Source organism: Musa acuminata, chromosome BXJ1-6 (assembly GCF_036884655.1).
Source record: "Musa acuminata AAA Group cultivar baxijiao chromosome BXJ1-6, Cavendish_Baxijiao_AAA, whole genome shotgun sequence".
Taxonomy (NCBI): domain Eukaryota; kingdom Viridiplantae; phylum Streptophyta; class Magnoliopsida; order Zingiberales; family Musaceae; genus Musa; species Musa acuminata.
The window spans coordinates 1,957,661-1,982,711 of record NC_088332.1 but is presented as its reverse complement, the minus strand read 5'-3'; the positions used below and the strand labels follow the sequence as shown (position 1 = coordinate 1,982,711).

General features: G+C 37.6%; 3 protein-coding genes across 4 annotated transcripts; 2 read left to right on the top strand and 1 right to left on the bottom strand.

The window, feature by feature from the left end:
* Window positions 1-383: 383 nt before the first annotated feature.
* Window positions 384-5,741, top strand: LOC135675566 (phytochrome C-like). 2 transcript variants are annotated; one of them, XM_065185838.1, is made up of 6 exons: window positions 387-654; window positions 787-2,870; window positions 2,979-3,795; window positions 4,621-4,914; window positions 5,194-5,399; window positions 5,472-5,741. In XM_065185838.1, the coding sequence occupies exons 2-6, from the start codon at window positions 809-811 to the stop codon at window positions 5,522-5,524; spliced, it is 3,432 nt and encodes a 1,143-aa protein (XP_065041910.1). In that variant the 5' UTR covers window positions 387-654; window positions 787-808; the 3' UTR covers window positions 5,525-5,741. The 2 variants fall into 2 exon arrangements, with proteins under 2 accessions (XP_065041911.1, XP_065041910.1); XM_065185839.1 differs by lacking the exons at window positions 5,194-5,399; window positions 5,472-5,741 and having other exon boundaries at window positions 384-2,870; window positions 4,674-4,908.
* A 987-nt stretch (window positions 5,742-6,728) lies between these two features.
* LOC103986542 (uncharacterized) lies at window positions 6,729-7,603 on the top strand. The gene has a single exon (XM_009404557.3). The coding sequence runs from the start codon at window positions 6,744-6,746 to the stop codon at window positions 7,335-7,337; it is 594 nt and encodes a 197-aa protein (XP_009402832.2). The 5' UTR covers window positions 6,729-6,743; the 3' UTR covers window positions 7,338-7,603.
* Window positions 7,604-7,927: 324 nt separating this feature from the next.
* Window positions 7,928-20,721, bottom strand: LOC135675565 (uncharacterized). Its single transcript, XM_065185837.1, has 15 exons — window positions 20,394-20,721; window positions 19,226-19,360; window positions 18,191-18,338; window positions 17,893-17,975; window positions 15,416-15,475; window positions 13,266-13,475; window positions 12,434-12,562; window positions 11,668-12,300; window positions 11,328-11,520; window positions 11,054-11,247; window positions 10,808-10,912; window positions 10,574-10,713; window positions 10,205-10,483; window positions 9,293-9,608; window positions 7,928-8,219 (listed from the first exon to the last, which is right to left on the bottom strand). Exons 1-14 carry the CDS (start codon window positions 20,631-20,633, stop codon window positions 9,347-9,349), a joined length of 2,811 nt encoding a protein of 936 aa, XP_065041909.1. The 5' UTR covers window positions 20,634-20,721; the 3' UTR covers window positions 7,928-8,219; window positions 9,293-9,346.
* Between the last annotated feature and the right edge of the window lie 4,330 nt (window positions 20,722-25,051).

Genomic DNA, 25,051 nt, shown 5'->3' with positions numbered 1-25,051 from the left:
GATGGGTGGGCCCGTCCCAGTTTATAATTTCACGTGACCTTTTTTGAATTGTTTTTATTTTTCCTTTGGTTTTCTCTCTGTGGCGAGAAAGAAAATAGCAACCCAATCAATCCCCTTTTATTTTTTCTCTCTCTTTTCTTTTTCTCGAAAAAACAATACGAGATTATGGCGTGTTTAATCGCTACAACCTACAAGGGCTTCTTCCTCCTCCACTAATTTTCAGTCTTTCCTTAATATTTAATTTTCTTCTTCTACATAAACCTTGTTGTTGGCTTTGGAAGGAAAAAAAAAAAAATAATAATAATAATAATAATAATAATAAAAGTAATATCGTGTAGATAAAAAGGTCTCTCTCTCTGTATCCAATCACTTGGTACATCAATTAATAAACATCCGCTCGTGTCCGCGCGGTTATCGTCTCGAGGATTTTGTCGCGCTTCCTTTCGAGCTCTGTTTCTTTTTGTGGGGGATTTATTGGGGTTTTAGAGAGAATTGTCGACCAAACAAAAGACTTTGCCGAGGAAAAAAAGAGGGTGGGATAGCAGATGGAGGAAAAGGAGAAGTGGAGAGAGGAATCTGGACCCTCGCCTTGGCTTCTTCCCCCTCTTCCTCTCCTTTTCTTCATCCTTTCGTTCCGCTTCGGTCTGTAGCGAGGTCAATTTTTTTTTTGAACTCTTGCGCTCGATTTCATTATCTGTTCTTGGCATCTGTCGTCGTTCCCCAATTCGACGAATTGACTAAGAGAATTCTTCCTCCTCGGTGTTCCCCCGGCATTCCCGTCGATAGGAGCGGAGCGGGGACGTGAGAGATGTCTTCCAGGTCCAACAGGGCGAGCTGCTCCAGGAGCAGCTCGGCCCGCTCCAAGCACAGCGCTCGCGTGGTCGCCCAGACCACCTTGGACGCCAAGCTCCATGCCGACTTCGAGGACCCCGATCACCCGTTCGATTACTCCTCCTCGATCGGCGCTGCCAACCGGTCGAGCGGCGCCGACAGCAGCGCCGTGCCTTCCTCCGCCGTCTCCACATATCTCCAGACGATGCAGCGCGGGAAGCTGATCCAGCCTTTTGGGTGCCTGCTGGCCGTCGAAGACGAGACGTTAGCCATAATTGCCTACAGCGAGAATGCGCCCGAGATGCTCGACCTGGCGCCGCACGCCGTCCCCACCATGGAGCAGCGCGAGGCCTTGACGATTGGCACCGACATCCGAACTCTCTTCCGATCTCCGAGCTCGGTGGCGCTGCAGAAGGCCGCTGGCTTCAGCGACGTCAATCTCCTCAACCCCATATTGGTACATTGCAGAAGCTCGGGCAAGCCTTTCTACGCCATTATGCACCGGATTGATGTGGGATTGGTGATAGACTTGGAGCCTGTCAACCCTGCCGATGTACCGGTGACGGCAGCAGGAGCGCTGAAATCCTATAAACTGGCTGCCAAAGCCATTTCGAGGCTGCAGTCTTTGCCTAGTGGGAACATCTCCCTCCTGTGTGATGTTCTGGTACGGGAAGTGAGCGATCTTACGGGCTATGACAGGGTGATGGCGTACAAGTTTCACGAAGACGAACATGGCGAAGTCATAGCTGAGTGCAGAAGACCAGAATTGGAGTCTTATCTTGGCTTGCATTACCCTGCCACTGATATCCCGCAGGCTTCACGTTTTCTCTTCATGAAGAACAAGGTTAGGATGATATGCGACTGTTCTGCTCCACCGGTTAAAGTGATCCAGGACAAGAGATTGACTCAACCTCTGAGTCTCTGTGGTTCGACCTTGAGAGCACCTCATGGTTGCCACTCTCAGTACATGGCAAACATGGGCTCCACTGCGTCTCTTGTAATGTCGGTCACGATCAGTGAGGACGAAGACGAAGCAGGTGGTGATCAGCAGCACAAGGGGCGGAAGCTTTGGGGGCTGCTGGTTTGTCATCACACCAGTCCGAGGTTTATCCCTTTTCCACTTAGATATGCCTGCGAATTCCTCATGCAGGTATTTGGGGTGCAGCTGAACAAAGAGGTAGAGCTTGGAGCTCAATTAAAGGAGAAGCACATCCTTCGAACACAAACTCTTCTTTGTGATATGCTTCTCCGTGATGCACCAATTGGTATCTTCACCCGGTCTCCAAATGTTATGGATCTTGTTAAGTGTGATGGTGCTGCACTTTATTACCGAAACCAGGTTTGGCTGCTCGAAACAACACCTACCGAAGCACAGATAAGGGATATCGTAGCATGGCTCGTGGAGTGCCATGATGGTTCTACTGGTTTGAGTACCGACAGCATGACAGAAGCAGGTTATCCCGGTGCTGCTGAACTCGGAGATGCAGTCTGTGGCATGGCTGCAATTAAGATTTCTTCCAGGGATTTTCTCTTTTGGTTCAGGTCACACACAGCAAAGGAGATCATATGGGGCGGTGCTAAACATGAACCTGTTGATAAAGACGATGAGGACCGAAGAATGCATCCACGAACTTCATTTAAGGCCTTCTTAGAGGTTGTGAAGAGGAGGAGTCTTCCTTGGGAGGATGTTGAAATGGATGCAATCCATTCGTTGCAGCTCATATTGCGTGGCTCTCTGCAAGGAGAGACTGTTGATGTTGATTCAAAGATAATTGTGAGTGCATCACCGGATGATGCAAACAAGATCCAATGGGTGGACGAACTGCGTACTGTTACAAATGAAATGGTTCGTCTAATTGAAACTGCAAGTGTGCCCATTTGGGCAATTGATGCATCAGGTAACATAAACGGCTGGAATAGCAAAGCAGCAGATTTGACTGGTTTACCTGTGCAAGAAGCTATTGGGATGCCTCTGATTGATATTGTCAAGGATGATTCAGTCGACGTGGCAAAAAATGTGCTGCACTTGGCTTTGCAAGGTGAGCATATACTTTAGCGCATCTTGCCTCTATTTCTAGTCAATTTCATACCACTTAAATGTTGCATTTGTATTTGGCCTCATCCATATCTTTTTGATGCTAACGCAGGAAAGGAAGAGAAAAACATTGAGATTAAACTAAAGTCATTCAGCCATCAGGAAAGTAATAGCTCTGTGATCCTAGTCGTCAATTCTTGCTGCAGCCGTGACGTGAAGGATAATATTGTTGGTGTTTGCTTTGTCGCGCAAGATGTGACCGGTCAGAAACTGATGATGGATAAGTACACTCGCATTCAAGGTGATTACGTTGCAATAGTGCAAAATCCCAATGAGCTGATCCCCCCTATTTTTATAGTCAACGAGTATGGTTGCTGTTTCGAGTGGAATTCAGCCATGGAAAAGGTATCAGGCATAAAGAGGAAGGATGCAATTGACAAGATGCTTGTTGGCGAGTTGTTCTGTCTTCATGGTTTTGGCTGTCGGGTCAAGGACCATGACACATTGACCAAGTTAAGGATAGTATTGAATGGTGTAATGGCAGGCGAAGATGCCGACAAGTTTATATTTGGATTTTTTGACCTTAATGGTAACTATGTTGAGGCATTGCTCTCCGCAAACAAGAGGATTGATTCTGAGGGGAAAAATACTGGGGCATTATGCTTTATGCGTGTTGCCAGTCCAGAGCTTCAACATGCCTTGCAAGTGCAGAAGTTGTCTGAACAAGCTGCGATAAACAGTCTCAAGGAACTAGCTTATCTTCGTCAAGAAATAAGGAACTCACTAAACGGCATTACATTTACGCAAAACTTGATGGAGGCAACTGACTTAACTGAGGAGCAGAAGCAACTTCTTAGAAGGAAAGCCCTCTGCCAAGAGCAGTTGGCAAAGATCTTAGATGACATGGATTTAGATAGCATTGAACAGTGGTATGCATTTCATTTCTTATTTTGACTTTGCCTGAAATTTATCTATCAATAGGGTTGCGGAAATTAGATTGCCTAGCTTTCCTAGAAATATAATTAGACCTCCCGGGACAAAGTTGTGGTTCTGGATATGCTATTCATTTGTTCAGAAGCATCTGAAGTCCATTCAGAGACTGAGAATAAAAAATACTTTTGGTGTGAACAATCATAAGTGACTTTTTAGGGGGTAAAATTAGCCACAATATATTGTCAAGATAAACACATGGTAAATGAGTATCTTTCTTATGTTCCATGTGACCAGATCCTAAAGTTGTCATGTACGTCTGTCATTTGATGATGTTGAATTTCTTAACAACCAAGCAAAATTTCCAATTGAAAAAAATAATTTGTTGTTTCTAAAAATTTGAGCTGCAGGAGTAATCTATATGAGGCTTTCGAAAGCTGTTATACTTTTAACCAAGTTCACAATCTGGTTCAGGAGTAATCATGCATGATTTATATCATTATGTGAAAAATAGCTGCAGAGTAGAATGTAACATCAAAATCCAATGTAATATATTTGTGTGAGGAATAAGTGATGGATATTAAAATTTATTAATCTTTTTCAAATTTATTTTCCGCCTCATATAAGATTAATTTCTTGCAGTAAACATCATTTTGAGTTTTTGATACTCTGAGACTCTTTAGAAAGTGACAAATGTTTGTGTGGATCCCCACATAGAATTTGCAAGCATGCTGGCTTTTGCAATTTAGGCTTTCATGTTATTCCGTTCATTCTTGGCCTCAAGTATACATAAGCACCTATTAACAGGCATGACTTCCTAACAGCTATATGGAGCTGAACACAGTAGAGTTTAACCTCGGTGAAGCTCTGGATGCAGTCATAAACCAAGGCATGGCTCTAAGCAGGGAACGGGAGGTGGCGCTTCTTCAAGATTGGCCTGCGGAAGTATCTTCTATGTATTTGTATGGGGATAACTTGAGGCTGCAGCAGGTTCTAGCAGACTTCTTGTCAAGTGCTCTTCAGTTTGCACCAGTGGCTGATGGATCAATCGCACTTCAGGTCATTCCAAGAAAGGAACGTATAGGAACCGGAGTGCAAGTAGTTCATCTCAAATTCAGGTAGTCCAGTTCTGAAAATTCATGCTGAAAAATTCTCCAAGGGGAATGCTCTATCTAGTGCATGTGGAGTGTTCTCAGGGATGAAATTTTGTTGTTCACATAAACAACTCAGTAGAATTTGAATTGACTGGAATCTGAACATCAATTATTTCACTGTTTTAGGCTTTTAGCAGGATAGTATGTGATCTTTTGAAGACACAGAGTAAACTTGTACAGCATTAAACTGTAAATCAAAGATCAATTGCACTGAAGAAATTAATAATGATACTTTAATTTCAGGATCATTCATCCAGCACCAGGAATACCAGAGACGTTGGTGCAGGAGATGTTCCACCACAGTCAGGGTATGTCAAGGGAAGGCCTCGGTCTTTTCATCAGCCAAAAGCTTGTGAAGATCATGAACGGAACTGTACAATATCTTAGAGAAGCAGAGAGATCATCTTTCATCATTCTCGTCGAGTTCCCTTTGGTTCAGCATCACACAGGTGGGCGAAGATTTTACAGTAACCCGATAACTTGTTACCGATCTGACTTATTTACTTGCCTACTTGGTGCAGGATCGAGGACTCATGGTTCATCGACAAGCAAGAAGAAACTTCATTTAGCCTAATAGTGAATCAAGCAACAATGGCCCCGACAAACATAGTGCGCGTTTGGTTGCTAAACATAAATGGAACACCGAGGCAACCTGCAAACTGAACTATGAGAAATAAATGTGTGTATTTTCCGATGACTCCTACCATCTAGGCTTTCTGTAAATTACTACTGCAGAGTGATTTCTGAACACATACTAATGATATTAGTACGATTAAACTGTCTTGCGCGAAGGATTATTCGATTCATGCTATTAGTCATGCAGAGAGCTCAGTGTCTAGACTATATGTGGCTTCTGCATAACTACATCAGGGCAGCTTCTGCAGGAGCAACTTGTATTACACAAGTAGAAAAAGGATTTTATGACCTTCCTAAATTGAATATCCTGTCATCACCATCCTTTTTGGCAGCTGTGTGCTGCAGTTGCAGTTACCAATTGCTTAGACTGGCTATGGTCAGAGGCAAAGAAACAACAAACAAGAATAATGGAAATTGCACTGTCAGCTTTAACTTCCAAGCTAATAGGTTAGTATGTGCTTTGTGAATTTTCCTAAACCAAAGCATTACCTCACAGCAAACAGATGTCTAGAATTACAAAATCAATTGGATTCATTAATCAAATTACAATGTGACTAAGTATACACACACCCCAAATTAAATCTTTTATTTATCGAAGTTCTAATATAATAATTTATTTTAATTGATTTTGATATTGAGATAAGCATATTAAAATAGAAGTGAAGAGTTTTTAGTAAAGTTGGAAGAAAAGAAAAAAGGATTTCTTTCTCATTCATGTGCAACAGATGTGGCAATAATAATCGGTCTTCGTGAAACGTCGTTGGCAATTGGTCCAACCCGTGAATAAAGAGATCGCCACAGAAGACCGTCGGATCCGAATCCGACGGCCACGATTGGAGATTGAGAAGGCCGTGACGGTGGCCCCCGCCTCTTCTGCCCGCAAGTTTATCATATGCCTTTGGCGCATCGAAGAACGTGGTCGACACGTCACCGTTGCCTAACGTTGCCTTCCGCCCATCTTTGCCCTCAGCAAATCCAACAATGCCAAGTCCGTCCCCTGTCGAGACGCGGTGTCCGAAGCGACAACCGTTACGGCGGTAGTTGACAAAATGGGGACATTCTATTAATTCATTCCGTCAATTGCTGTTGTGATCATAAATAAATGATATAAGAAATAAATATAGCTGTTTTCTAATGAGATGTGTATTGTAATCATTATGACGGTTTCTTTAAAGACTGATGAGAGTGGAGATCTCGGAGGTGTAAGGGGTAATTTGGGGAGACCGACCGAGAAGTACATGCCTTTCTCTCTCTCCCTGAGGGAGCGAGAGAACGAGAGAGAGAAAGGACAAGAAAACAAAGGTTTGGCAGCAGAAGAGAATCCTGTCTTTCTTCACTTCTGCAAGAAGAGGAAGCCTCCGCTTGCTTGGGTTTGGTGGTTCCCCATGGCGATCCAAGAGAAGCTGATGCAGGCGGCGGTGGAGCACCGGTTCCACCTGGCCGTCGCCGCCGCTCTGGTCGCGGCGCTCTTCTCCCTCCTCAGCCTCGGTCCCAGCTTCTCCGCCGTGGCCGGCTTCTTCTGGCCGCTCCTCGTCTCCACCGGCTTCCTGCTCGTCGCCGTCGCCGTCCTCCTCCGGATCTCCCCGCCCCCGGGGGAGACCTCCGGGGAGGAGCTCATCAACTACGTCGCAGGCCGGCCGGAGGACGGCCAGCTAACGAGGGACTACGACGAGGCGGCGGACGGCGTGACGGATCAGCGGCGAGGAGAAGAGGCGGCGGCGGAGGACGCAGAGCGCCGCAAGTCGCAGTGAGAGTGAGACAAAAGGAGCTTTCCCGTGTTCCGCCGGAACTGGTTAACGCGGAGAAGGTCGCTTGCGTGGAGTGATAATGATGGGCGCGCGCCTCTGGGACCCGCCAATGGAGAGAGAGAGAGAGAGAGAGAGAGAGGAGGGGTACTGTAGAACAACCGTTCCTCTGCACCGAGGAATTCGGGAATAAAAATATATGTAATCCCATAATGCACTTCTTTTCTTTTCGATGATAAAAAGACATGGCCTCTTATCGTAAGCCAAACCAATTGATGCAAAGCGTATAAATCTACTGTTGGTATCAGGCGATGTTAATGATAGGTTGGTTGTATATTCTTTATGTTGGAGATCCGGTGATGCTGTTGGGGGTAAACTATCGGGGGTGGGGCACAACGACGGCATGGGAATTCAAAAGTATTCCCCGTAAAGCTAAACTCTGGAGAACATACGCGGCTTGCTTCAAAGCCATAGGCTTACTCTCACCTTCGTTAACATCTTGTTAGCAAAATGCTATCAGTTGCATGCATGGAAACTGTTGTTATTACAGTCGAGAAGACGAACCATCGCAGCTGATATTTCGATTTCTCAAGTGCTCAAATAAAAGCTTGAATGATGCATATTTATACATAATGAAGCCAACTACGGGCCGTTTATGTTGGAAACAAAAATTTAGCTTAAATAATTTAAGAAACAATTAAGTTTACACAAGCTCGAGCTGGTAAAGATATGCATTAGAATGGCACAAAGGGGGCAACCAAATCTAAAACCCTAACTGGAGGATACACTTGAGTTCTTCAATTCTTTGGTTGGAAATACCTCTGCAAGTTCAAACTAATCTAAAGCCCTTTTCGGAATCAGCTGTAAGAACAACCCTCTTGCAGACTCCTGGAATTTGGAGAGCCACTAATTAGTATACGAGAGAATGTAAACAGCAATAATGGCTAAACAATCTCGTTGATAATGCAGTTCTAAAAGCTGACGGCCAACTTGGGCAACTTAAATCACTAGTTCAAATTGAGCAGTTGCAGAAGCTGCAAGAGATTCTTGATTTGAGGTTCTCAAAGTTCAAGAACGTCTAGTTTCTGGTCATGTCAAATTATAAGTAATGTGCCTTGGAGTTGAAATTACACAGCTACAGTGTCAAATGAAAGCAAAGGCATAAGAAAAGGTCCCAAACTTGGCACTCTAGATTCTAGAATCAGGTATCAAATACTGGTCAGACAATTTTTACTGATTGATGTTTGGGACCTTTTACCGATCCGATCCATGCAAACTCACTGGTATTTGAGGTTCAACCCACAACTAATGCTGGAACATATGGCTCAATACCAACAACTAGTGCTAGAACACATTGCCGGAACTGTTTCAAATATCTCAAGGAAAACAAGCCATGTAAGATAAGTGTCAACCTAAGAGCTAGCTAATTCGACTTTCAGTTGTCTCTAGCCCTCCAGCAGCATTTAAGGTAACCAAAAAAAAATAATGACTTACAACAGAGACAAGAACAATATGTTGCCTGGAATACCAACATCATCCAAATTTGAATTACAGCCGAATGACAATTGTTTCATTCTCTCATAACGTTAATGAATTTCAACAACTACAAGAGAAACTAAAGTTTCTAACCACACTAGCATCCCCTCGAACAACATGATAAAAAAACTAGATTAAGGGTTTCCACTAAATTCTATTTTTATGCACGAAATGATCATCAAAACAAATTTAGGACATTAAAATTTTACGCAGTTTGTTAAACTAAAACACATGCCCGAAACAACCAACAAAAAGCAAAAAGAAAAATATAGGATGGATATGACCTGAGCCAGAAAAGGTAAAATAGGACGAATATAAATCAAGCAAAAAGCAAATAAAAGATGGATATAAACCAAGCAAAAAGTAAAACACAGGAATGATATGAACAGAAAAATAAAAATAAAATACTTGCAGCTGTAGCATACCTTGTAAAGCTTGAAAACAATACATATAAACCAGACATAAAATGAAGCTAAGTTTCATCTCCTCTTCCTGCCTTTTCCTAATTGTCCAGACTTGAAAGCATACTCCTGTTCTTGGAGGAAAGCCATAGCCTTTCCATATTTCTCTGCTCTTTCTTCTTCCTGCATTAACCTACCTGTCTCTTTTAATCCAGACACAAATTGGCTATCTTTTCGTAGTTCACGTATTGCTCCTTTCTTTTCACTTTTAAGGAGCTTTTTCAATTTCTTCATCTCTGCTCTCTCTCGATCTGGATCATAATCTCTACCCTTTACAAAGCTGCAAAAAGATTTTAGATAAGAATCATATATTTGCATTTACACAAGAATTATACTGAAAGTGACAAAATGAAGAAAGTTTCAATTAGTTAACTACTAATTATACTAAATAATTTCACTTAAATAAGATATATAAACAACAAGAACCATAAAGATGCCACAACACCACCAAAGTCTTATCTCTCAATAGCTAGTTTGAAGTGAACGGTAAAGTTTGGAGTCATGTATAAGAAGAGTACACAAGCAATGCGCCCCCCAAACAGAAAGAAATAAACAAAATTGGATTTTGACCCTATCTAAGATTGCTTTGTCTTATCCACCTATCCACAAGCAATGGCACCCAAGAAATTTTAAAAGCTGAAGCGTCAGCAACACTTATATCTGTTCCTGCCAGTAACATCACTCTACTAAAGATTTGGCTTTATATACAACCTTTAAAAGATACAAAAGGCAAAGATGTTGTGAATAGTATATTTATTTACAACATAAGCACCCTATGTTCATGAACCATAAAAAGATTTGGCTTTTCTATTTATTATTATTATATATATATATGAAAAATAAATGACAAAAAACCTCAAGTTTAGTAGCACGTACTTCTCTTCAAATTTTGGATTCAGTAGCTTTATTGGCACTGGCTTCTGTTTCCGCATTTGAAGTGGTTTTCTAAACATGTGATGTTCATCAGTTTTCTTCTTGATCAAATCAAGAACATCTTGCATCTTGTCTCGTAATAACCCTGGCAAGTTAGGATTTTGCAACACTTCGTGCAGCAAATTGGAAATTGGTGAGAATATTTCTGCAAAAGAGCTGAATCCTTCATAGATGATGATGAATCCTTTCAGTGTTTCTGAAACTGATGACAGAACACTGGCCCTGCCATTGAAGAAAGGGAGCATAACACAGAGAACAATGAAACATGAACATTCTTAGAGGCAAGAAACATCAAGAGAACCTTGTACTTGCCTGAAAGTGTCAGTGGCAAAAAAAGGTGACTCTTCTTGCATCTCCATGACTGCAAAGAAATCAAGAGGATGTATAGCACATGTCTGATCAGTTATGTGGAGCCAAGGTTTCAGCACTCTAATCTCCATAAGATGGTTTAACTGGGAAAGAAGACAGACAACAATAGCTTTAGCAACCAGAATATCATAAGATAATCATCTTCCAGCACAAATATTTTAAGGGTGTGAAATAAACCTGTGAATGTTGTTGAAGTCCAAGTTTTAACTCTATGGAGGATGATAACAGTGTTTGCAAGTATATTATAGCCTCAGGACAAAACTTCTGGGATTGTTTACACACCTACAGAAAATAAAAAGCTTTTCTGACAACACCACCAAGTACCTTAGGTCAAAAGAATGTAACATTGATACATACAAGTGCAGCCACACATGCCAGTAATTTCAAATTAGACCAATTTAAAAACAGAGATCGCACACCTACCGAGAATACCAACGAACACAAAAAAGATCCACGTGCTGCATCTTGACCCGAGTTTATGGGACAACGCATCAGATACTCACACATCAGGAGAAGTGCAGGAGTCATAACGACATGACGAAAATCAGAGCACGGAAATACCAGTGACCAGAGCCTCAACAGAAGCAAAGTCTTCAGAGTTGGCCAGCAGCTCTTTCCTACATTACAAACAAGTTGCCCACTTTAAGATGAAGTCAATGTTCCAAAGAGTAGTTAACATGATTATATGTCTCCAAACCTGGGTTCTTAATATCCTCCAGGAAGTGAGTTCGTATATGTATCAGTCGCTGCCTAGCACAAATGGCTGCAAAATAGGGGGTTTCTGCGCTCATCTCTACCAAAGGTTTAACAAGTGAATTTATAATTTTGAAATTCAATGGACTTTGAGTAGCTAAAACAGCAAAATACTGCAACAGAACACCATAGAAGATCTGCAAGTTAAAGAATCAAACGTAAGAGAACAAATTCATCCACATACATAAAAAGATAAAAGCTTCAGAAAAGGAATGCCCAGTGGAACTTATATAAAGAAAAAGGCAAGGAAAATAGACAATAAATGGAAACCAAAAATGACATACTTGCATTTTCTTCCGGTTTTCTGCTGCAAGTCTTATTGAATTGTATGCTCGAATCCGATTAATGATCTCCACAACTTCATCATCTGAACGGCTATCCAGCAAGGAACATAGCTCTGTCAGGTTCTTTGGAGCTTCAATTACATAAGGAAGTTCCTTCTCTTTTGCTGGAGCCAGATTTCCAGCAGCATTCATCTCATGAGATGAACTGGTTTTCACTTCATGCAAATCCAAGCTAAGCTTATCACCAATGGCCACTTCTTTCTCATCAATGTTCTCTGTTTCTTCACTATCCATATTCAGACCGTCATCATCATCATCACTTTGCTCCCAATCTTTCATGGTGGATATATTTACATGCTCATCACCATCTCCTTCATTATCTTCATCACCTTCTGAATCCTGGGAAGATGAATCACTTTCATCTTGATTATCTGCATCATTTTGTTCATATATGCCATCAATCCAGCCTTTTTTGCCCGTCACATCATCAGCAATGGAAAAGGAGTCTCCAAGATCATCCCCAGAAGTAGGTCTGATCTTAATTGATGCTGAATTTTGTATTTCTACATTATCATCATCACTGCCTTCATCAGTAGAATCATCGGTAGCAAGCATCCTTTCTCGACGTTGCTTCTAAAATTATTCAAAACAAGAAAAAAAAAAAAAAAAACACTAAACAAGTTTAACATGCCATAACATCACTTCTTTAAAGAATAAAAGACATCTGAGATGTAAAACATCGTCTCTTAAAACAATGCAAGGTCACCTCCAGTTCTTCTAGACGCTCCTTTTCTTCTTGGGCTATTTCTTCTGGAGTTTTTGTCCTGTCTGATGCATGAGCTCTCCTATCTGAACCCAGCTCTTTTACAAGTTTGTCATAAGCATCAGGATGACCCTGATGGAAACAATAAACATTAATGATGCTAACAGAAATGAGATAAATTCAGTCGTGTCAGTTTTGCAACAGCAAATGAAGGAAAAAAAAGAATTACAAAGAAAAAGCAGCAAATTGTCCAAAAGCAGTTTCATCAAATCCAAGCATCACGAAAGAGAATGCGTTGGTAAGGATGTCTTCAATAAAGGGACAGCTGCTTGAAAGCTTTCTATTCAGAAAGTTGTCACCACTCCAACATAAGAAAATGACAACTTCTGACAAACAGAATCAAACAAGAAAGTTTTGCCTCCTTGACAAGTTTTGTCTGCAGCGTTACTCATGGAACACTGAAAAGTGAACTGAGATTGCTCCTTAAATGATCACACAACCTCACAAGAGTATTAATTAAATAGAAAATGGAATTAAAACCTAACAAATATTTCTTTGACAACACATGATGCATGAGAAAAACAGCTGAAATAACATTATCAATAAAAAAACTGACATAAAAAATTAATCTTGTGCTATCTCATGTTCAGTTCAATGCTTAGAAATATTCAAGAAAGCCTTTAGAGAAGTAGAAGAATTTGACTTAACAAGCAACTAAATAAGAGTTTCTGAATATGAAAAACAAAGAAAAGAAGTTATAAATGAGACACATCTGGAAAACATCATCAACACATTTAGCAAGTTTAAAGGAAGCATAGCTGTGGTGTTTACATACTTTCTCAATAAGTTTGTTGTCTGATAAACCTGATGATCCTTCTTTTAAGGACTCCCTCTTAATGTCCTTGTTCAACAAAGCCTTCAAAGCATTCATCTTACTTGGATGAGATAAAGCCTGTAGTGCCTCTGTTTGGGCCAACATACTAAAGTCTTCATCTAGCTTCGCCATTAGAGTTTCATCTTCTTCTTTCTCCTTCACTTTTTGGGCCTACAATGTTTCACAAGCATAACCACATGTAAACATAAAAATAAAAAAGATCCTTTTACAACTGTATAACAATGTATGGTACCACTACCAATAACTAACATGCAAGTTTGCTCAGGCCACCTTAAGTACATTGATAACACCGATGCATGCACATATGGACATGGACTAAACAACATGATGTCATGATGAAAAAATGCCTCCAAGAATTCCAAAAAAATTTAGAATCCAGATTGACATGGTAGCAGAGAACAGAGAAATATTAATAATGATTTGCAAGAGGATTAACTAATTAACGTTTATTTTCTAATACTTTTAGCATGGCTATGTATACCAAATATGGAATCATGTGCTTGTCCATCCAAGCCATACAGATGAGACCCAAATTCTATGATGAACCACATAAAATTTACATAAAAAGTTAACCATTCAGACAATCTAAGGTGTGATTAGATTATAAAATTGTCAATGAGAAAAGACAAAAGGCAAAAAATTAGATTACGATGTCAAGGTGGCAGAGACAGAGGGGACTATGAAGCTATTGTGATGCACCCCGTCTGTACCCCAAATTGGTTTAGCTGAAATTTTCCATGAACTTCAATAAATTCAATTTCTCCACAAGTAACTATATAAGTCTATAAGTTGAGGTAGTTTATATTCTTCAGAAGATCTAAAGCAAGAAAGTTAAGGGTCTCAAGCAATTGAGAGAACCATAAGTAAAAGAAAATAAGGGTCAGTTGGTCAGATTCAGTCAACTACTGATACGCATGATGAACATGACAGTTACATTGCAACCAGATTTTCATCTGGCTTCATAAGTTATCTCAAATGCTTTGAGACCTAACTCATCTCAGGGAGACATGATTTGTTTGATAAAAAATGTACAACTGAGTGATATACTAGTGTTCTAAGTTTTATAGCCATAATAGGAATCTAAGTACTGTCCAGTTGAGTATCTTCATGAGCCATAAATGGCTGAGAAATTTGGTATATCAATGAATTTAGTATAATAAAAGGTAATATAGTGTCTCAAGCCTATTTCCCCCCGCTCTGATGGCAATCCAGTACAAAAACATATATTTCTTGGTCTTTTCTCCTTTCAACAGTCCGAAACATTCCAAAAATATATACTTGTATGACGATTAAATTTACTAAGGTGACTCTCATAGTCTCATGCATTGCAAATTTGTTTCCTATTTCCTAAAGCTTAATGAACTATTGTTACCTGGCAGCAAAAATTGTAATAAAAAAAATAAAGAGGCTTGTAACTTTTAATAGTCATGATAGCATTTCCATTTATTTTTAACAACCAAGTCAGTTATAATTAGTAAAAGGGCACCACATGCTCCTTGCCAATACAAAGTCTGGGAACACAGCCTTGTCCCTAAAAGCAGAAAAATTATGTGATCCAATAACTGGCCCCAGGCTGCAAGGGAGCAACCTCAGTGTGGCATTAAAGTTGCCAATACATTCCATATTTCCGAAATCTTTTAAGTAGAAGATATCTGGACATTTGAAACCAAGAATGGTTGAGGCACAGTACAGGCCTTTTAACTTTCAGTAGTCATAAGTAGAGTCATCAATTTTTACAATCAGGAAAATACAACATATTAGTTATGGTTAATACACAACCAATAGTGTTTATTAGCATCAACAAAAAAATACAAACTAAACAGTTAATCAGTAAGGAACCAGTAATAACCTCTATCAACCTTTCTGTCTTTTCTCATTACATAAATTTGTTAGATAAGCCGTTTAAACATGCTGCAGAATCAGAACCACCAACGAACAATATGCAATAACAAAAAGTAGGATGTTGATACGATGGCTCTTAGTAAAATACACCTCAAGGATAACAAGCTTATATAAACCTAGTAACGGTATATTACAAGGAAAATAAACAAGCAACATAAAAATTTAAATCTATAATGTCTAGTACCTACCTTGTAAAATTTGCTCTTTGAGATTATCTCCATCATCACTTGCTTCTTAGATTTGTGTGTCTGCCAAGTCAGAATACTTTGTTGTGAACATCTAAAATTTAATTGAGTACAAAGCATAATTATTATATAACTAAGAAGGCATAAATGAACACATAAGCTCATTTTATTAAAGAAACACTCCAGACACAAGATTTGACAAGGTTAAAAAAAAAACAAGAACATGGAAAAAGGAAGTACAATCCTAACTGCCATGTTTAATTATATATGAATTCATAACCTATGCAAAGGAAACAAATGCAAATTTCATGAACATTAAAGCCCTAACTAGATCAAATGTAGACTCCATAGATCGAGATAAGAAAGCATCACTAAATTCTTAAGGTGTTCCCTGTATCTTTCTGTTTTTATGCAAATTATTTTTAGGGCAAGTTCATGAGTTATATACATGCATACACTAGATATATAGCCTTTGCGCTTGTGAGGAGGTGACTCGAATATTCAGAAGATCTCCAAAAATTTTAAAAAGCATGCACAAATCTGACTTGTTATGTCCATTTTTTAAACAACGTTTTGGAGCTTTAAGCTCAAACATTCCTCCAGTTGCCAGAATGTAAAATTGTAAAGCACTATCAGTGAAAAGTTTGACATAAAATGTGCTAAACAAACTGAACTAGATTTTATCAGATATTGATGTGATGATTGTGTCGCAATTGCATACTGATGCTAAATTTATTCACGCACGTCTAGTTTTCAGTAATATCATGTTCATCTCCAAGTAAGTTTTTAATTTCTAGGGTATTACTCAGAAAGGATAATGAGTTTGGTCATTGATAATGCAAGCCTGTTTTAGGTTTTGCTTTGCATATTTAACCTGCTATTAGAAAAGTATTGCTTACATCCAAATATGAGGTTCAGATTCAACTCAGAGCCATCTCCTGTAAGCACATTGTGAAGAGAGATCAAAACTTTTTGAGATGCATTGCAAACAATTTTTTGCTTGCAAGCAAGGTTTGACATGCCGAAGCATACTGCTCGGTATGGGCGGTACGAGGTCCGATAAAGGATCGATACTGGTAGTACATCAATACATCCCCAGTATATGATGTGTTAGTACACTTGGTATAACTCGGTATAGCTCGGTATGTATCATACTGACAGCTGGTCAATACATCGGTACAGATCGATAATGTGAACCATGCTTGTAAGCACGAGGGAATTTTTCTAAAACATACACCAAAATTTTAGTTATGTTGTGCTTTGATAATTTTAGAAAGTTTTTTGTGGATTATTAAACCTCTATTAATGAAGACTAAATAATATTAAAACAACTCAACTTGGCACTATATCATTTGTTAAACACAAAAATGGCCGTGGCACAGAAGAATCAAAACTTGTTAGACATTGAGGTTGCTCCACTATGACATGGGGGTTGACATAAGGTGGTCGAAGAACATTTTCCAAAAACAGTATGCAGGACATACAGCAGCAGACCTGCCCAGAATTGAAATGAAATACTGAAAGGATGTTGATCCAGGCTAAATCAAGATGGTAAAGGAGAAAATGAATCGGTCCAAAACTAAATAAATTGAGACATAAAAGTTTGTGATAATGTTATGAACATGCAAAAAATGAAATGAGTATTACAGTTGCTAATAACTAAAGAAAGGATTGGTTAGAAGCTTGAATAATTAAAGAACAATATGCAAAAATATTTGGTAATTAGAGATACTATATTCTGAGACATGTCAGAAAGAACCATGCAAAAAGAAGTCCAACACAAAATTAGATCAACCAGATTAGGTACAAACAAAAATGTTCCTGAATTATGGATGGAGTATACGATTAGAGATCCAACAATTTCAGTTGAATCACCCAAAAATATCATCTCCTAATATATTAGATGAAACTTGGAATGAGCCAGAGAAGGCTGTGAATGAGGACAAATAGAAACAAACAGTGAAAGGTATAAAATTGAAATAAATTTATGCTCGAGATAAACCAGCACCAGACGACTTCTGAACATGTTTAAAAAATTAAATTTTTGCCCCATCAACTGGTCGATCCATCAAAGGATCAATCTGCTGCTCAACCATGGTCAAAGGTTAGGCATTGAAATTTATCATCAGATTATTAAGCCAATGCAGCTGATGATATTCAATTATCTAAATCAAGAAGGCATATACTTTAAACTGATGCAATTTAACTTGTAATAAAGGACACAGAAGACAAATTCAAACTTTGAAAAATAAAATAAATGAAATTAGCAGAAACTAAGATCTATTCTTAAATTTTAGTTGCTAGAAGCCAGCCAAATCTTCATGAGTTTTTGGAAGTGAATAAAGTAACAGACAGATCAACAAAGAGATTTAGATCATTATGCCTTAAAACAGATCCATATCACTAAAGTCACCAAATCGTCATGAGAAATTCCATGAAAAAGAAAGATATTACATTTAAATAGTGAAACAGAACATTACCTGATCCTCTCCATCAAGCAAGCTAGATTCTGAAGAATTTTGCAGAGACTGCAAGCTCAAATGTTTTGGTGATGCTAAACCACCTGGAAAACACAATTAAATTGTCTTTTATATAAAAAGGTTTATGTAAAAAAGATCATCCATGCATATGTTCAAAGTTGAAGGTACAAATCACGACCCAATTAATTGTTCCACCCAAATGATCATGGCAATAAACTGATCTATTATAGTATAGCTGTAGTTGATCATTTGTTGCATCACATAACAGTGGAATTGTAGCAAGGAAGAGCTTACTCACTTCCATTCTTGAAATCAGCATCTTCATCGTCATCTAGGGGCACTTCATCCTCAAAATCATCCTTGTCAGAGGAATGTGGCTGATCAACTGTAGTAGCATCTTCCTCGTCATCGGACAAATTGTATTTGCTAGTTCTTTTCAACTTTAACTAAATAGATAGAGTAATACAACTAACATCAGATTTGAGCATATATTCGCTAATTTCCATTCACTGCTTTCTACTCTAATGATCAGACCAAAATATATGAAGAAAATCATGAAAGACTGAAATAAATATAAAGTAAATCCTAAAGCATGAATACAATTTTGAAAGAGTAGAGCTTCCATGCAAAATGGAAATTTTAACTCAGTCGATCTATCTTCTTTGGAAACCCTCACAAAAAGATGCAATTGCTTCAAAGGAATACTCTCCAACTTTAGAAACAAAAAACGCAAAGTAACTGATAATAGAACTTACATCCAAGGAACATGCTGGGGATTTGACATTTGAACCCTTTTATACCATGACCATCTCCAAAAAGACATGCCAACTGAAGTTCAACACAATTTATGAACAAAGGAGGTGCTATTTTTCCACTTTTGCTGTGTTTGTTCCCAAGTGCATTTCTAAAGGTTGGAAATTATCGACACTACTTAAACTGAATGTAAACCAAACAAGATGATGATATGGTATTGACACTCTTTTTTTATTTGCAATAATTGTATTATAGTAATAATCCATAGATACTTTTGAAATAAATTTCCAGATGGACAATTAATATCTCAGGCACTGCATCCCGATGATGGACAACTACACAAGAAAAACAATGAAGAACTGAACTTTTATAACTAAAATATAAAACCGAAGAAAAGTTGTAAGAAAGAGCCATAAGAAGTGTCACAAAGACAGATGGCAATTCAACTGAACCCAAGGAGATATTATGATGATATACATTCACAGAGCTAGAAAGCTAAATGGAAATGAATCACATAATTCATTGAGTAGATTGCTGGGAAAAAGCAAGTTCAAATTATCATATTTGAAGAAAATACAACCTGGCGCTCACGTTGAAGACGTAACACAGCTTTGTCGAATTCTTGTAGAGTATCATCCTTTTCTCCAATTCGGTTGTCCAAAAACACGGATGACTTTGCACTTTGCTCATACTCCTTCAGCAAAGTCTTCTTCCTCTGTCATTGACAACCAAGAATCACAACAAAAAGAATTGTTTCATATCTTCTCAACAACATGCCAGATGTCATCATTTTAAAGTGGGGCCATAACTATGCAGTATGATATATTCAAAGAATGAAAATGATGAGAGATGAGGATGATGGAAGTATCTTCCTCTATCTGTGAAAACTGAAGAAAAGCCAAAAGAGATGCAATTTCCAATTTCTTCTCCAAATAAGTTCCATTTTCTCTAAACGGTTAATAATTCTGTAGAACCATGAAAGAACAGAAATCTTATCCAGTAACAGAAATTCTGAAGGTGATGAAATTTTTTTTTCCATCCTAATTTCTTCTCCAACAAGAAGCGTCTTTATTTAAACCATCAAGAACTCAATAGAATCATAAAATTCAAATGATTAGGGATGAGATAAATGATGATGAACGTTCTCTTCCTATTTTATTGGGAACCCAACGTATAGTTTCTTCTCCAACAGGTTGTTTCTTTATTTAAACCATCAAGAACTTAGTAGGAACCGTAAAAACAACTTCAAACAATAAAAGGCAAACATATTTTCGAGGAACATAAATGATAAGAGACGACATCAATGGTAATCAAAAGATATTTTCCCATGTCACTGAGAACCCAAGAACAATTAAGAAGAACCCTCAAAGGCAGCTATGTACAAAAAATGAAAAAGATCTTTTCGATAAAGCAAAATGTTGAAATGAGATTGATAGTCATGAAAGTTTCGTCTTTAATAAGTCTGCATCTTTCATTCAACCATCAAGAGTTCAGTAAAACCATAAAAATAACTTCAAGCAAGTTATGAAAAGCCTTTTCAAGAAACAAAGATTATGGGAGATGATAATTCATGGTGATAAAAGTGTTCTTCTCCATCAAAGTGCGTCTACCTTTAAATCATCACGAACCTCGTAGAACCATAAAAAGATAAATTCAAACAAGAAAATAAAGATGGTCTAAAGGAACGAGTTGAATTTTGGGTATATAATGATGGCAAAAGAAGAAGATGGAGGAAGAAAGTCTAGCACCTTCTCGACGGCGAGAGATCGGGAGAGACCGATACGACGCTCCTCACCCTTACGTCGCTTGCCGACGACGTCGAACTTTCTGCGAGACCATATGGTCTCGAAGGGGTTCAATGTGGGGGGCGGCTTCGCCGCCTTCATGGCAGCAGAGGCGGGGCCGGAGGGCAGACGCTTTGCCCCTTTCCCCTTCTTCTTCTTCTTCTCCTTCTTGGAGGGATCGGAGCGGGCGGCGGTCTTCGCCATTGACGACCGGGATAAGGAAGACGTCAGTAGAGAAGACGATAGGTCGGGTTTTTAGGGTTTTATCGTGACACGATTAGCAGGGATCTGGTATGATTCGTGTGCCGTCTTGTATGGTAACTTAAGTCGTCCCAATATTTATGATAATTTCTACAAATAAAAAATACTATTGACGCGACTATGAATTGGAGGCCTTAATGGGCTCAATGAGCCCTATTATGAGTCAGGAAGCTCTCGTTCGTGGGCTTGTATTGTATTGTGGGTGGGAAGAACTCTACGGACTAGATATTTATAGAAACTTGCTCGTAACCGTTGGATCCGTGATTGATGCATCAAAGTAGAAATACTATACGGTTGTCTCGTCAGTACCACATTGTTCCACTACTAGGCTACTAACGACCGTTGGATTTGTTATTGATGCATCGTAACGGTGATGTGGGAATCGCATTTGGGGACCTCTATTTATGGCGCGGTTTGGGCGCCTTGTCGTTCGTCGAATTCGAAACGATGTCGTTATTTCCGATGGTCGTTGGCGATCGAAAGAGAGAGCATCGGTTTCCTCCCGATCTTATCTCGAGGCCTCTTCCTCCCGATCTTATCTCGAGGCCTCTTCCTCTCGCATTTCTCCGTCGATCGTCCCAGACTCTTCCATCTTCTTCTTGGTGACAACGTGCATCGCTGTAATAATCGAATCCGTGTACCTTTCGTATAGCTATCTCGATCTCTCTGTGATTTGAGTTTTTGATTGCTAATCAGACAGCTGACTATGGTTTTCTTTCGGAACTGGATTGGGATTAGTAGCCGTAATGCTTTTATTCCGATGATTTTTCCCGCTAGATGACCCTAATTGTTCGTATTTCACTTCTTCTCGCTCCAGATTGCTCATATTGATATTGTTCTTACTGCCGATGTTCACATTGCGGCGATCGAATTCGATCTTCTATTTACTTATCTCGACATCTCTGTAACCTGAGATCCCTAATCCTAATTAGACCGCCTCCCTTCGGCTTCTCATGGTTTGGATTGTGATCTTTCATTGGTAGCCGTAATATCTACCAATAATTGGAAATGCCTTTCGAAAACCCTATTTGTCCTGAACCAGTCTTCCAAGAACGTAAGATTCGTGCGGATGATGTCCGTAGTTCTTTTAGAAAGAAGTCGTAACAGCGGATGGAGTCCCTTTCATTCGTGCGGATGAACGTAAGCTTCGTCCCGAGTCAGTCTTCTCGAAAACCATAACAACGATTGTTTCGAAGATGCACTAGGGGTGTCAGAAGCAGGAACTGTCTTAGTTGCTTCCAGTATTATTATTTCTTTCCTTGAGTTCCTGAGATCCGTTCTTATTTTGTAGTTTTAGCATCAAAATGATGACCTAGGTACAATGAAAGGGAAAGAAGGAAGTCACTCGCTACAAACATGGCCATAAATCTCAGTAGCAATAAATGTTTGGAAGTCGATGATTTAAATACTTGATCTGGTTAGCAGTTCATGGGCTTTACGTTTGTATTTGTACTGAGATTTATTAAATTGGAGCACAATTTATTATCTAAATATCTCATTGAATATACCTCAGATTCTACTAAAACAGATTTATTTTTAAATTTATCTATTCTTGTTTTTACCTTTTTAAACTTGATTTTAGCTAAATTTTTTCTCTTAAATGAGTTCTACGTGGCTACTTTAAATTTTATATCTTTTGTCATCGATCTCGTATTATTTCATATGTACATATGTATTTTCATATATACTTTCTATACATACTAACTTTCTTGCTCATAATGTCTTTTTTATTATGATATTTATAGGATAATGTAAACATTTATTAGAAATGAGAAAGATAATTATGAATCTTTATCAAAAATAAAAAAGAGAGTTATGTGTAGAGTTTAGGATACTCTTGGCCCAATGACTTCATTCAAATATGGGTGGATAAAGCTTCCAAACGTAAGAGGCTAATATAATCATATAAAAATGGATAGATCATGTTATATTATGATCCCACTTTACGTAATTTGTATGTGCTCTTTGGATATGAATGAAATAAATGAAATGTTAAATATTATACTTAAACTTATGTTTCGTATTTATTCCTATATACTTTTAAATACTCTTTACTTTATTGATATGTTCCTAAATATTCTTTATTCCATTGATATACTTCTAAATTCTATTTATTATATTATTAAAAATGAATCAATAGAAATATCAAATATGACTCTATTTTTTAGATAATGATTTGTATCTTGATATTGAATAGCTTATATATTACCCTTTGCTATTATGCTTCTAATGAAATGATATCTTTTGTAACTAATGAAATGACATCTACGATACTTATATTCATACTTTTATCTTGAAATTAATGTCATATGATGTATCATCTTTTTGTCATGGATATCATAGTTCCTTGTTGAGCTTGGTAGCTCACTATGTTGTTATATAAATTTATTTTTTTATTTATTTTTTCTTTTCTTTCTTTTGTATCTTTTTTTACCGTCTCTTCTTTTCTTTTTTTATTTACTTTATTTATCATTTATTTATTTTTTCTATAATTATTTTGGTTTAGTCAACACAAAGATGACAAAGTGGCAAGCATACATCAAGGAAACATATGTCATCAATGGAACAAGCATAAGTGATACAATTATTATATTAGTTAGTGACACATGTCCTCCATCTTATTTCTCTTTTTTTAACTTAATATAAATTATTTCACAGATCACATTTAAATTATAGGATTCACAATTAGGTCTATAACCTAGCACTTCTAATGTAAAATTATTTAATACAAAAAATTATTAAATAAATTATCATTAAATTAATCAAATAAAAATCATGGATATCATAAATAATTCAAAACTAAAAAATATTATACTCTCTCCCCTTAAAAGAAAATTTAGTTTTCTAAATTATCATATCTTAATAAATGAAAAGATGGGGTAAGCTTTCTTTGTCTCCTCTTCTAGCTCTCAAATAGTTTCATCAACTGAATAGTATTTCCAAATCACTTTAACAAAAGAAATAATCATATTTCTTGATTATTTCTTAGAATCTTTTTTTCATTATTTGAGTGCACTCTTTCATAAGATAAGTCTTTCGATCATAATTAACTCATACTTAAAAATATGAGAAGGATTATATATATATTTTATAAGCATTGATACATAGAATAATACATCATAAATATGATACAATAATTGTGGTAAGGTAATCCTATAAGTAACAAAACTAATCCTTTTAATGACCTCAAAATGTCTAATAAATCTACGACTTAACTTTTCTTTCTTTTCAAATCATACCAAGAATACAAAATCTCTTACTTTAAACTCAATATATTTTCTTTTATTATTAGTATAATTCTTTTGATGACTCTGAATAGTCTTTAATTTATTTTATAACTTAAATTTTAATCTCTTATACTTTGTTTGGTGCTAATAATTTTCTATTGCCAATATCTTCCCAATATATAGGTATTCTGTATTTTCTCCTTTATAAAGCTTCATGAGGAGCCATCTAAATGCTTAAAGTGAATTCAATAAGAGAAAAATCTTTATCTCATTCTCCTTTCCAATCTATAACATAAGTTTTAAACAAATCCTCAAGTATTTGAATTATTTTTTTAATTAATCATAAATAGTATGAAAGATTTATGGAGGGATTCTCTCAAATTGCTAGTCCTCTCACTCGGCTAACCCAAAAGAATATAAAATTTAGATGGGGTGAAGAATTATAAGTGATATTTTCAAAAGTTAAAAAGAAGATTGACGCACCTATCATCACTATTCTTAGTGATAATGATGGATTTATAGTTTATATAAATGCTTAAAGAAAAAGTCTTTGTTGTGTTTTGATATAAAATAGAAAAATGGTTGCTTATGGTCGTAGACAATTGAAAAATTATGAATAGAATTATCCAACTTATGATTTAGAGTTAATAATAATTATCTTTATTCTAAAGATTTGGACACATTACTACATGAATATTTGAAATCTATATTGATAGTTTAAAATATATTTTTACTCATAAAGAACTGAATATAAAATAACAAAGATAAATAAAACTTTCAAATGATTATGATTGCATTATTAATTATCAACTAAGTAAAGCTAATGTTATAACAATAACATTTAGATATTCGTGAAGTTTTTCTCGCTTCTTTCGTGTCCCGTTTTCTGATTTACACTGCTGCCAAGAGCCGCAAATACGGAAGTACCAACTCAGTCGTTTTACGTGGTCGAGAATCACAATTTTTAGAACCATGGATGGGTATGCGACCACTAATTGCACTTTAATAGCGTTACCTCCCCTAGAAATGTTGCATGAATCGTTGAACTCCAGCTGTGAGGAATTCTTCTATACTAATGATTTTGTCCCGGTATCCAATTTGTTGAACAGTTCCGACAACATCGTCCAACAAGTA

Bases quoted from the DNA above. Each gene is read 5' to 3' on its own strand.
- LOC135675566 (XM_065185838.1), top strand. From the start codon at position 809: ATGTCTTCCAGGTCCAACAGGGCGAGCTGCTCCAGGAGCAGCTCGGCC. The intron at 2,871-2,978 runs GTGAGCATATAC...ATGCTAACGCAG, and splicing joins GCTGCACTTGGCTTTGCAAG to GAAAGGAAGAGAAAAACATT. The intron at 3,796-4,620 runs GTATGCATTTCA...ACTTCCTAACAG, and splicing joins TTAGATAGCATTGAACAGTG to CTATATGGAGCTGAACACAG.
- LOC103986542 (XM_009404557.3), top strand. From the start codon at position 6,744: ATGACGGTTTCTTTAAAGACTGATGAGAGTGGAGATCTCGGAGGTGTA.
- LOC135675565 (XM_065185837.1), bottom strand. From the start codon at position 20,633: ATGGCGAAGACCGCCGCCCGCTCCGATCCCTCCAAGAAGGAGAAGAAG. The intron at 10,913-11,053 runs GTAGGTGTGCGA...TATTTTCTGTAG, and splicing joins TGTGTTCGTTGGTATTCTCG to GTGTGTAAACAATCCCAGAA. The intron at 10,714-10,807 runs GTTTATTTCACA...CTTCTTTCCCAG, and splicing joins GACTTCAACAACATTCACAG to TTAAACCATCTTATGGAGAT.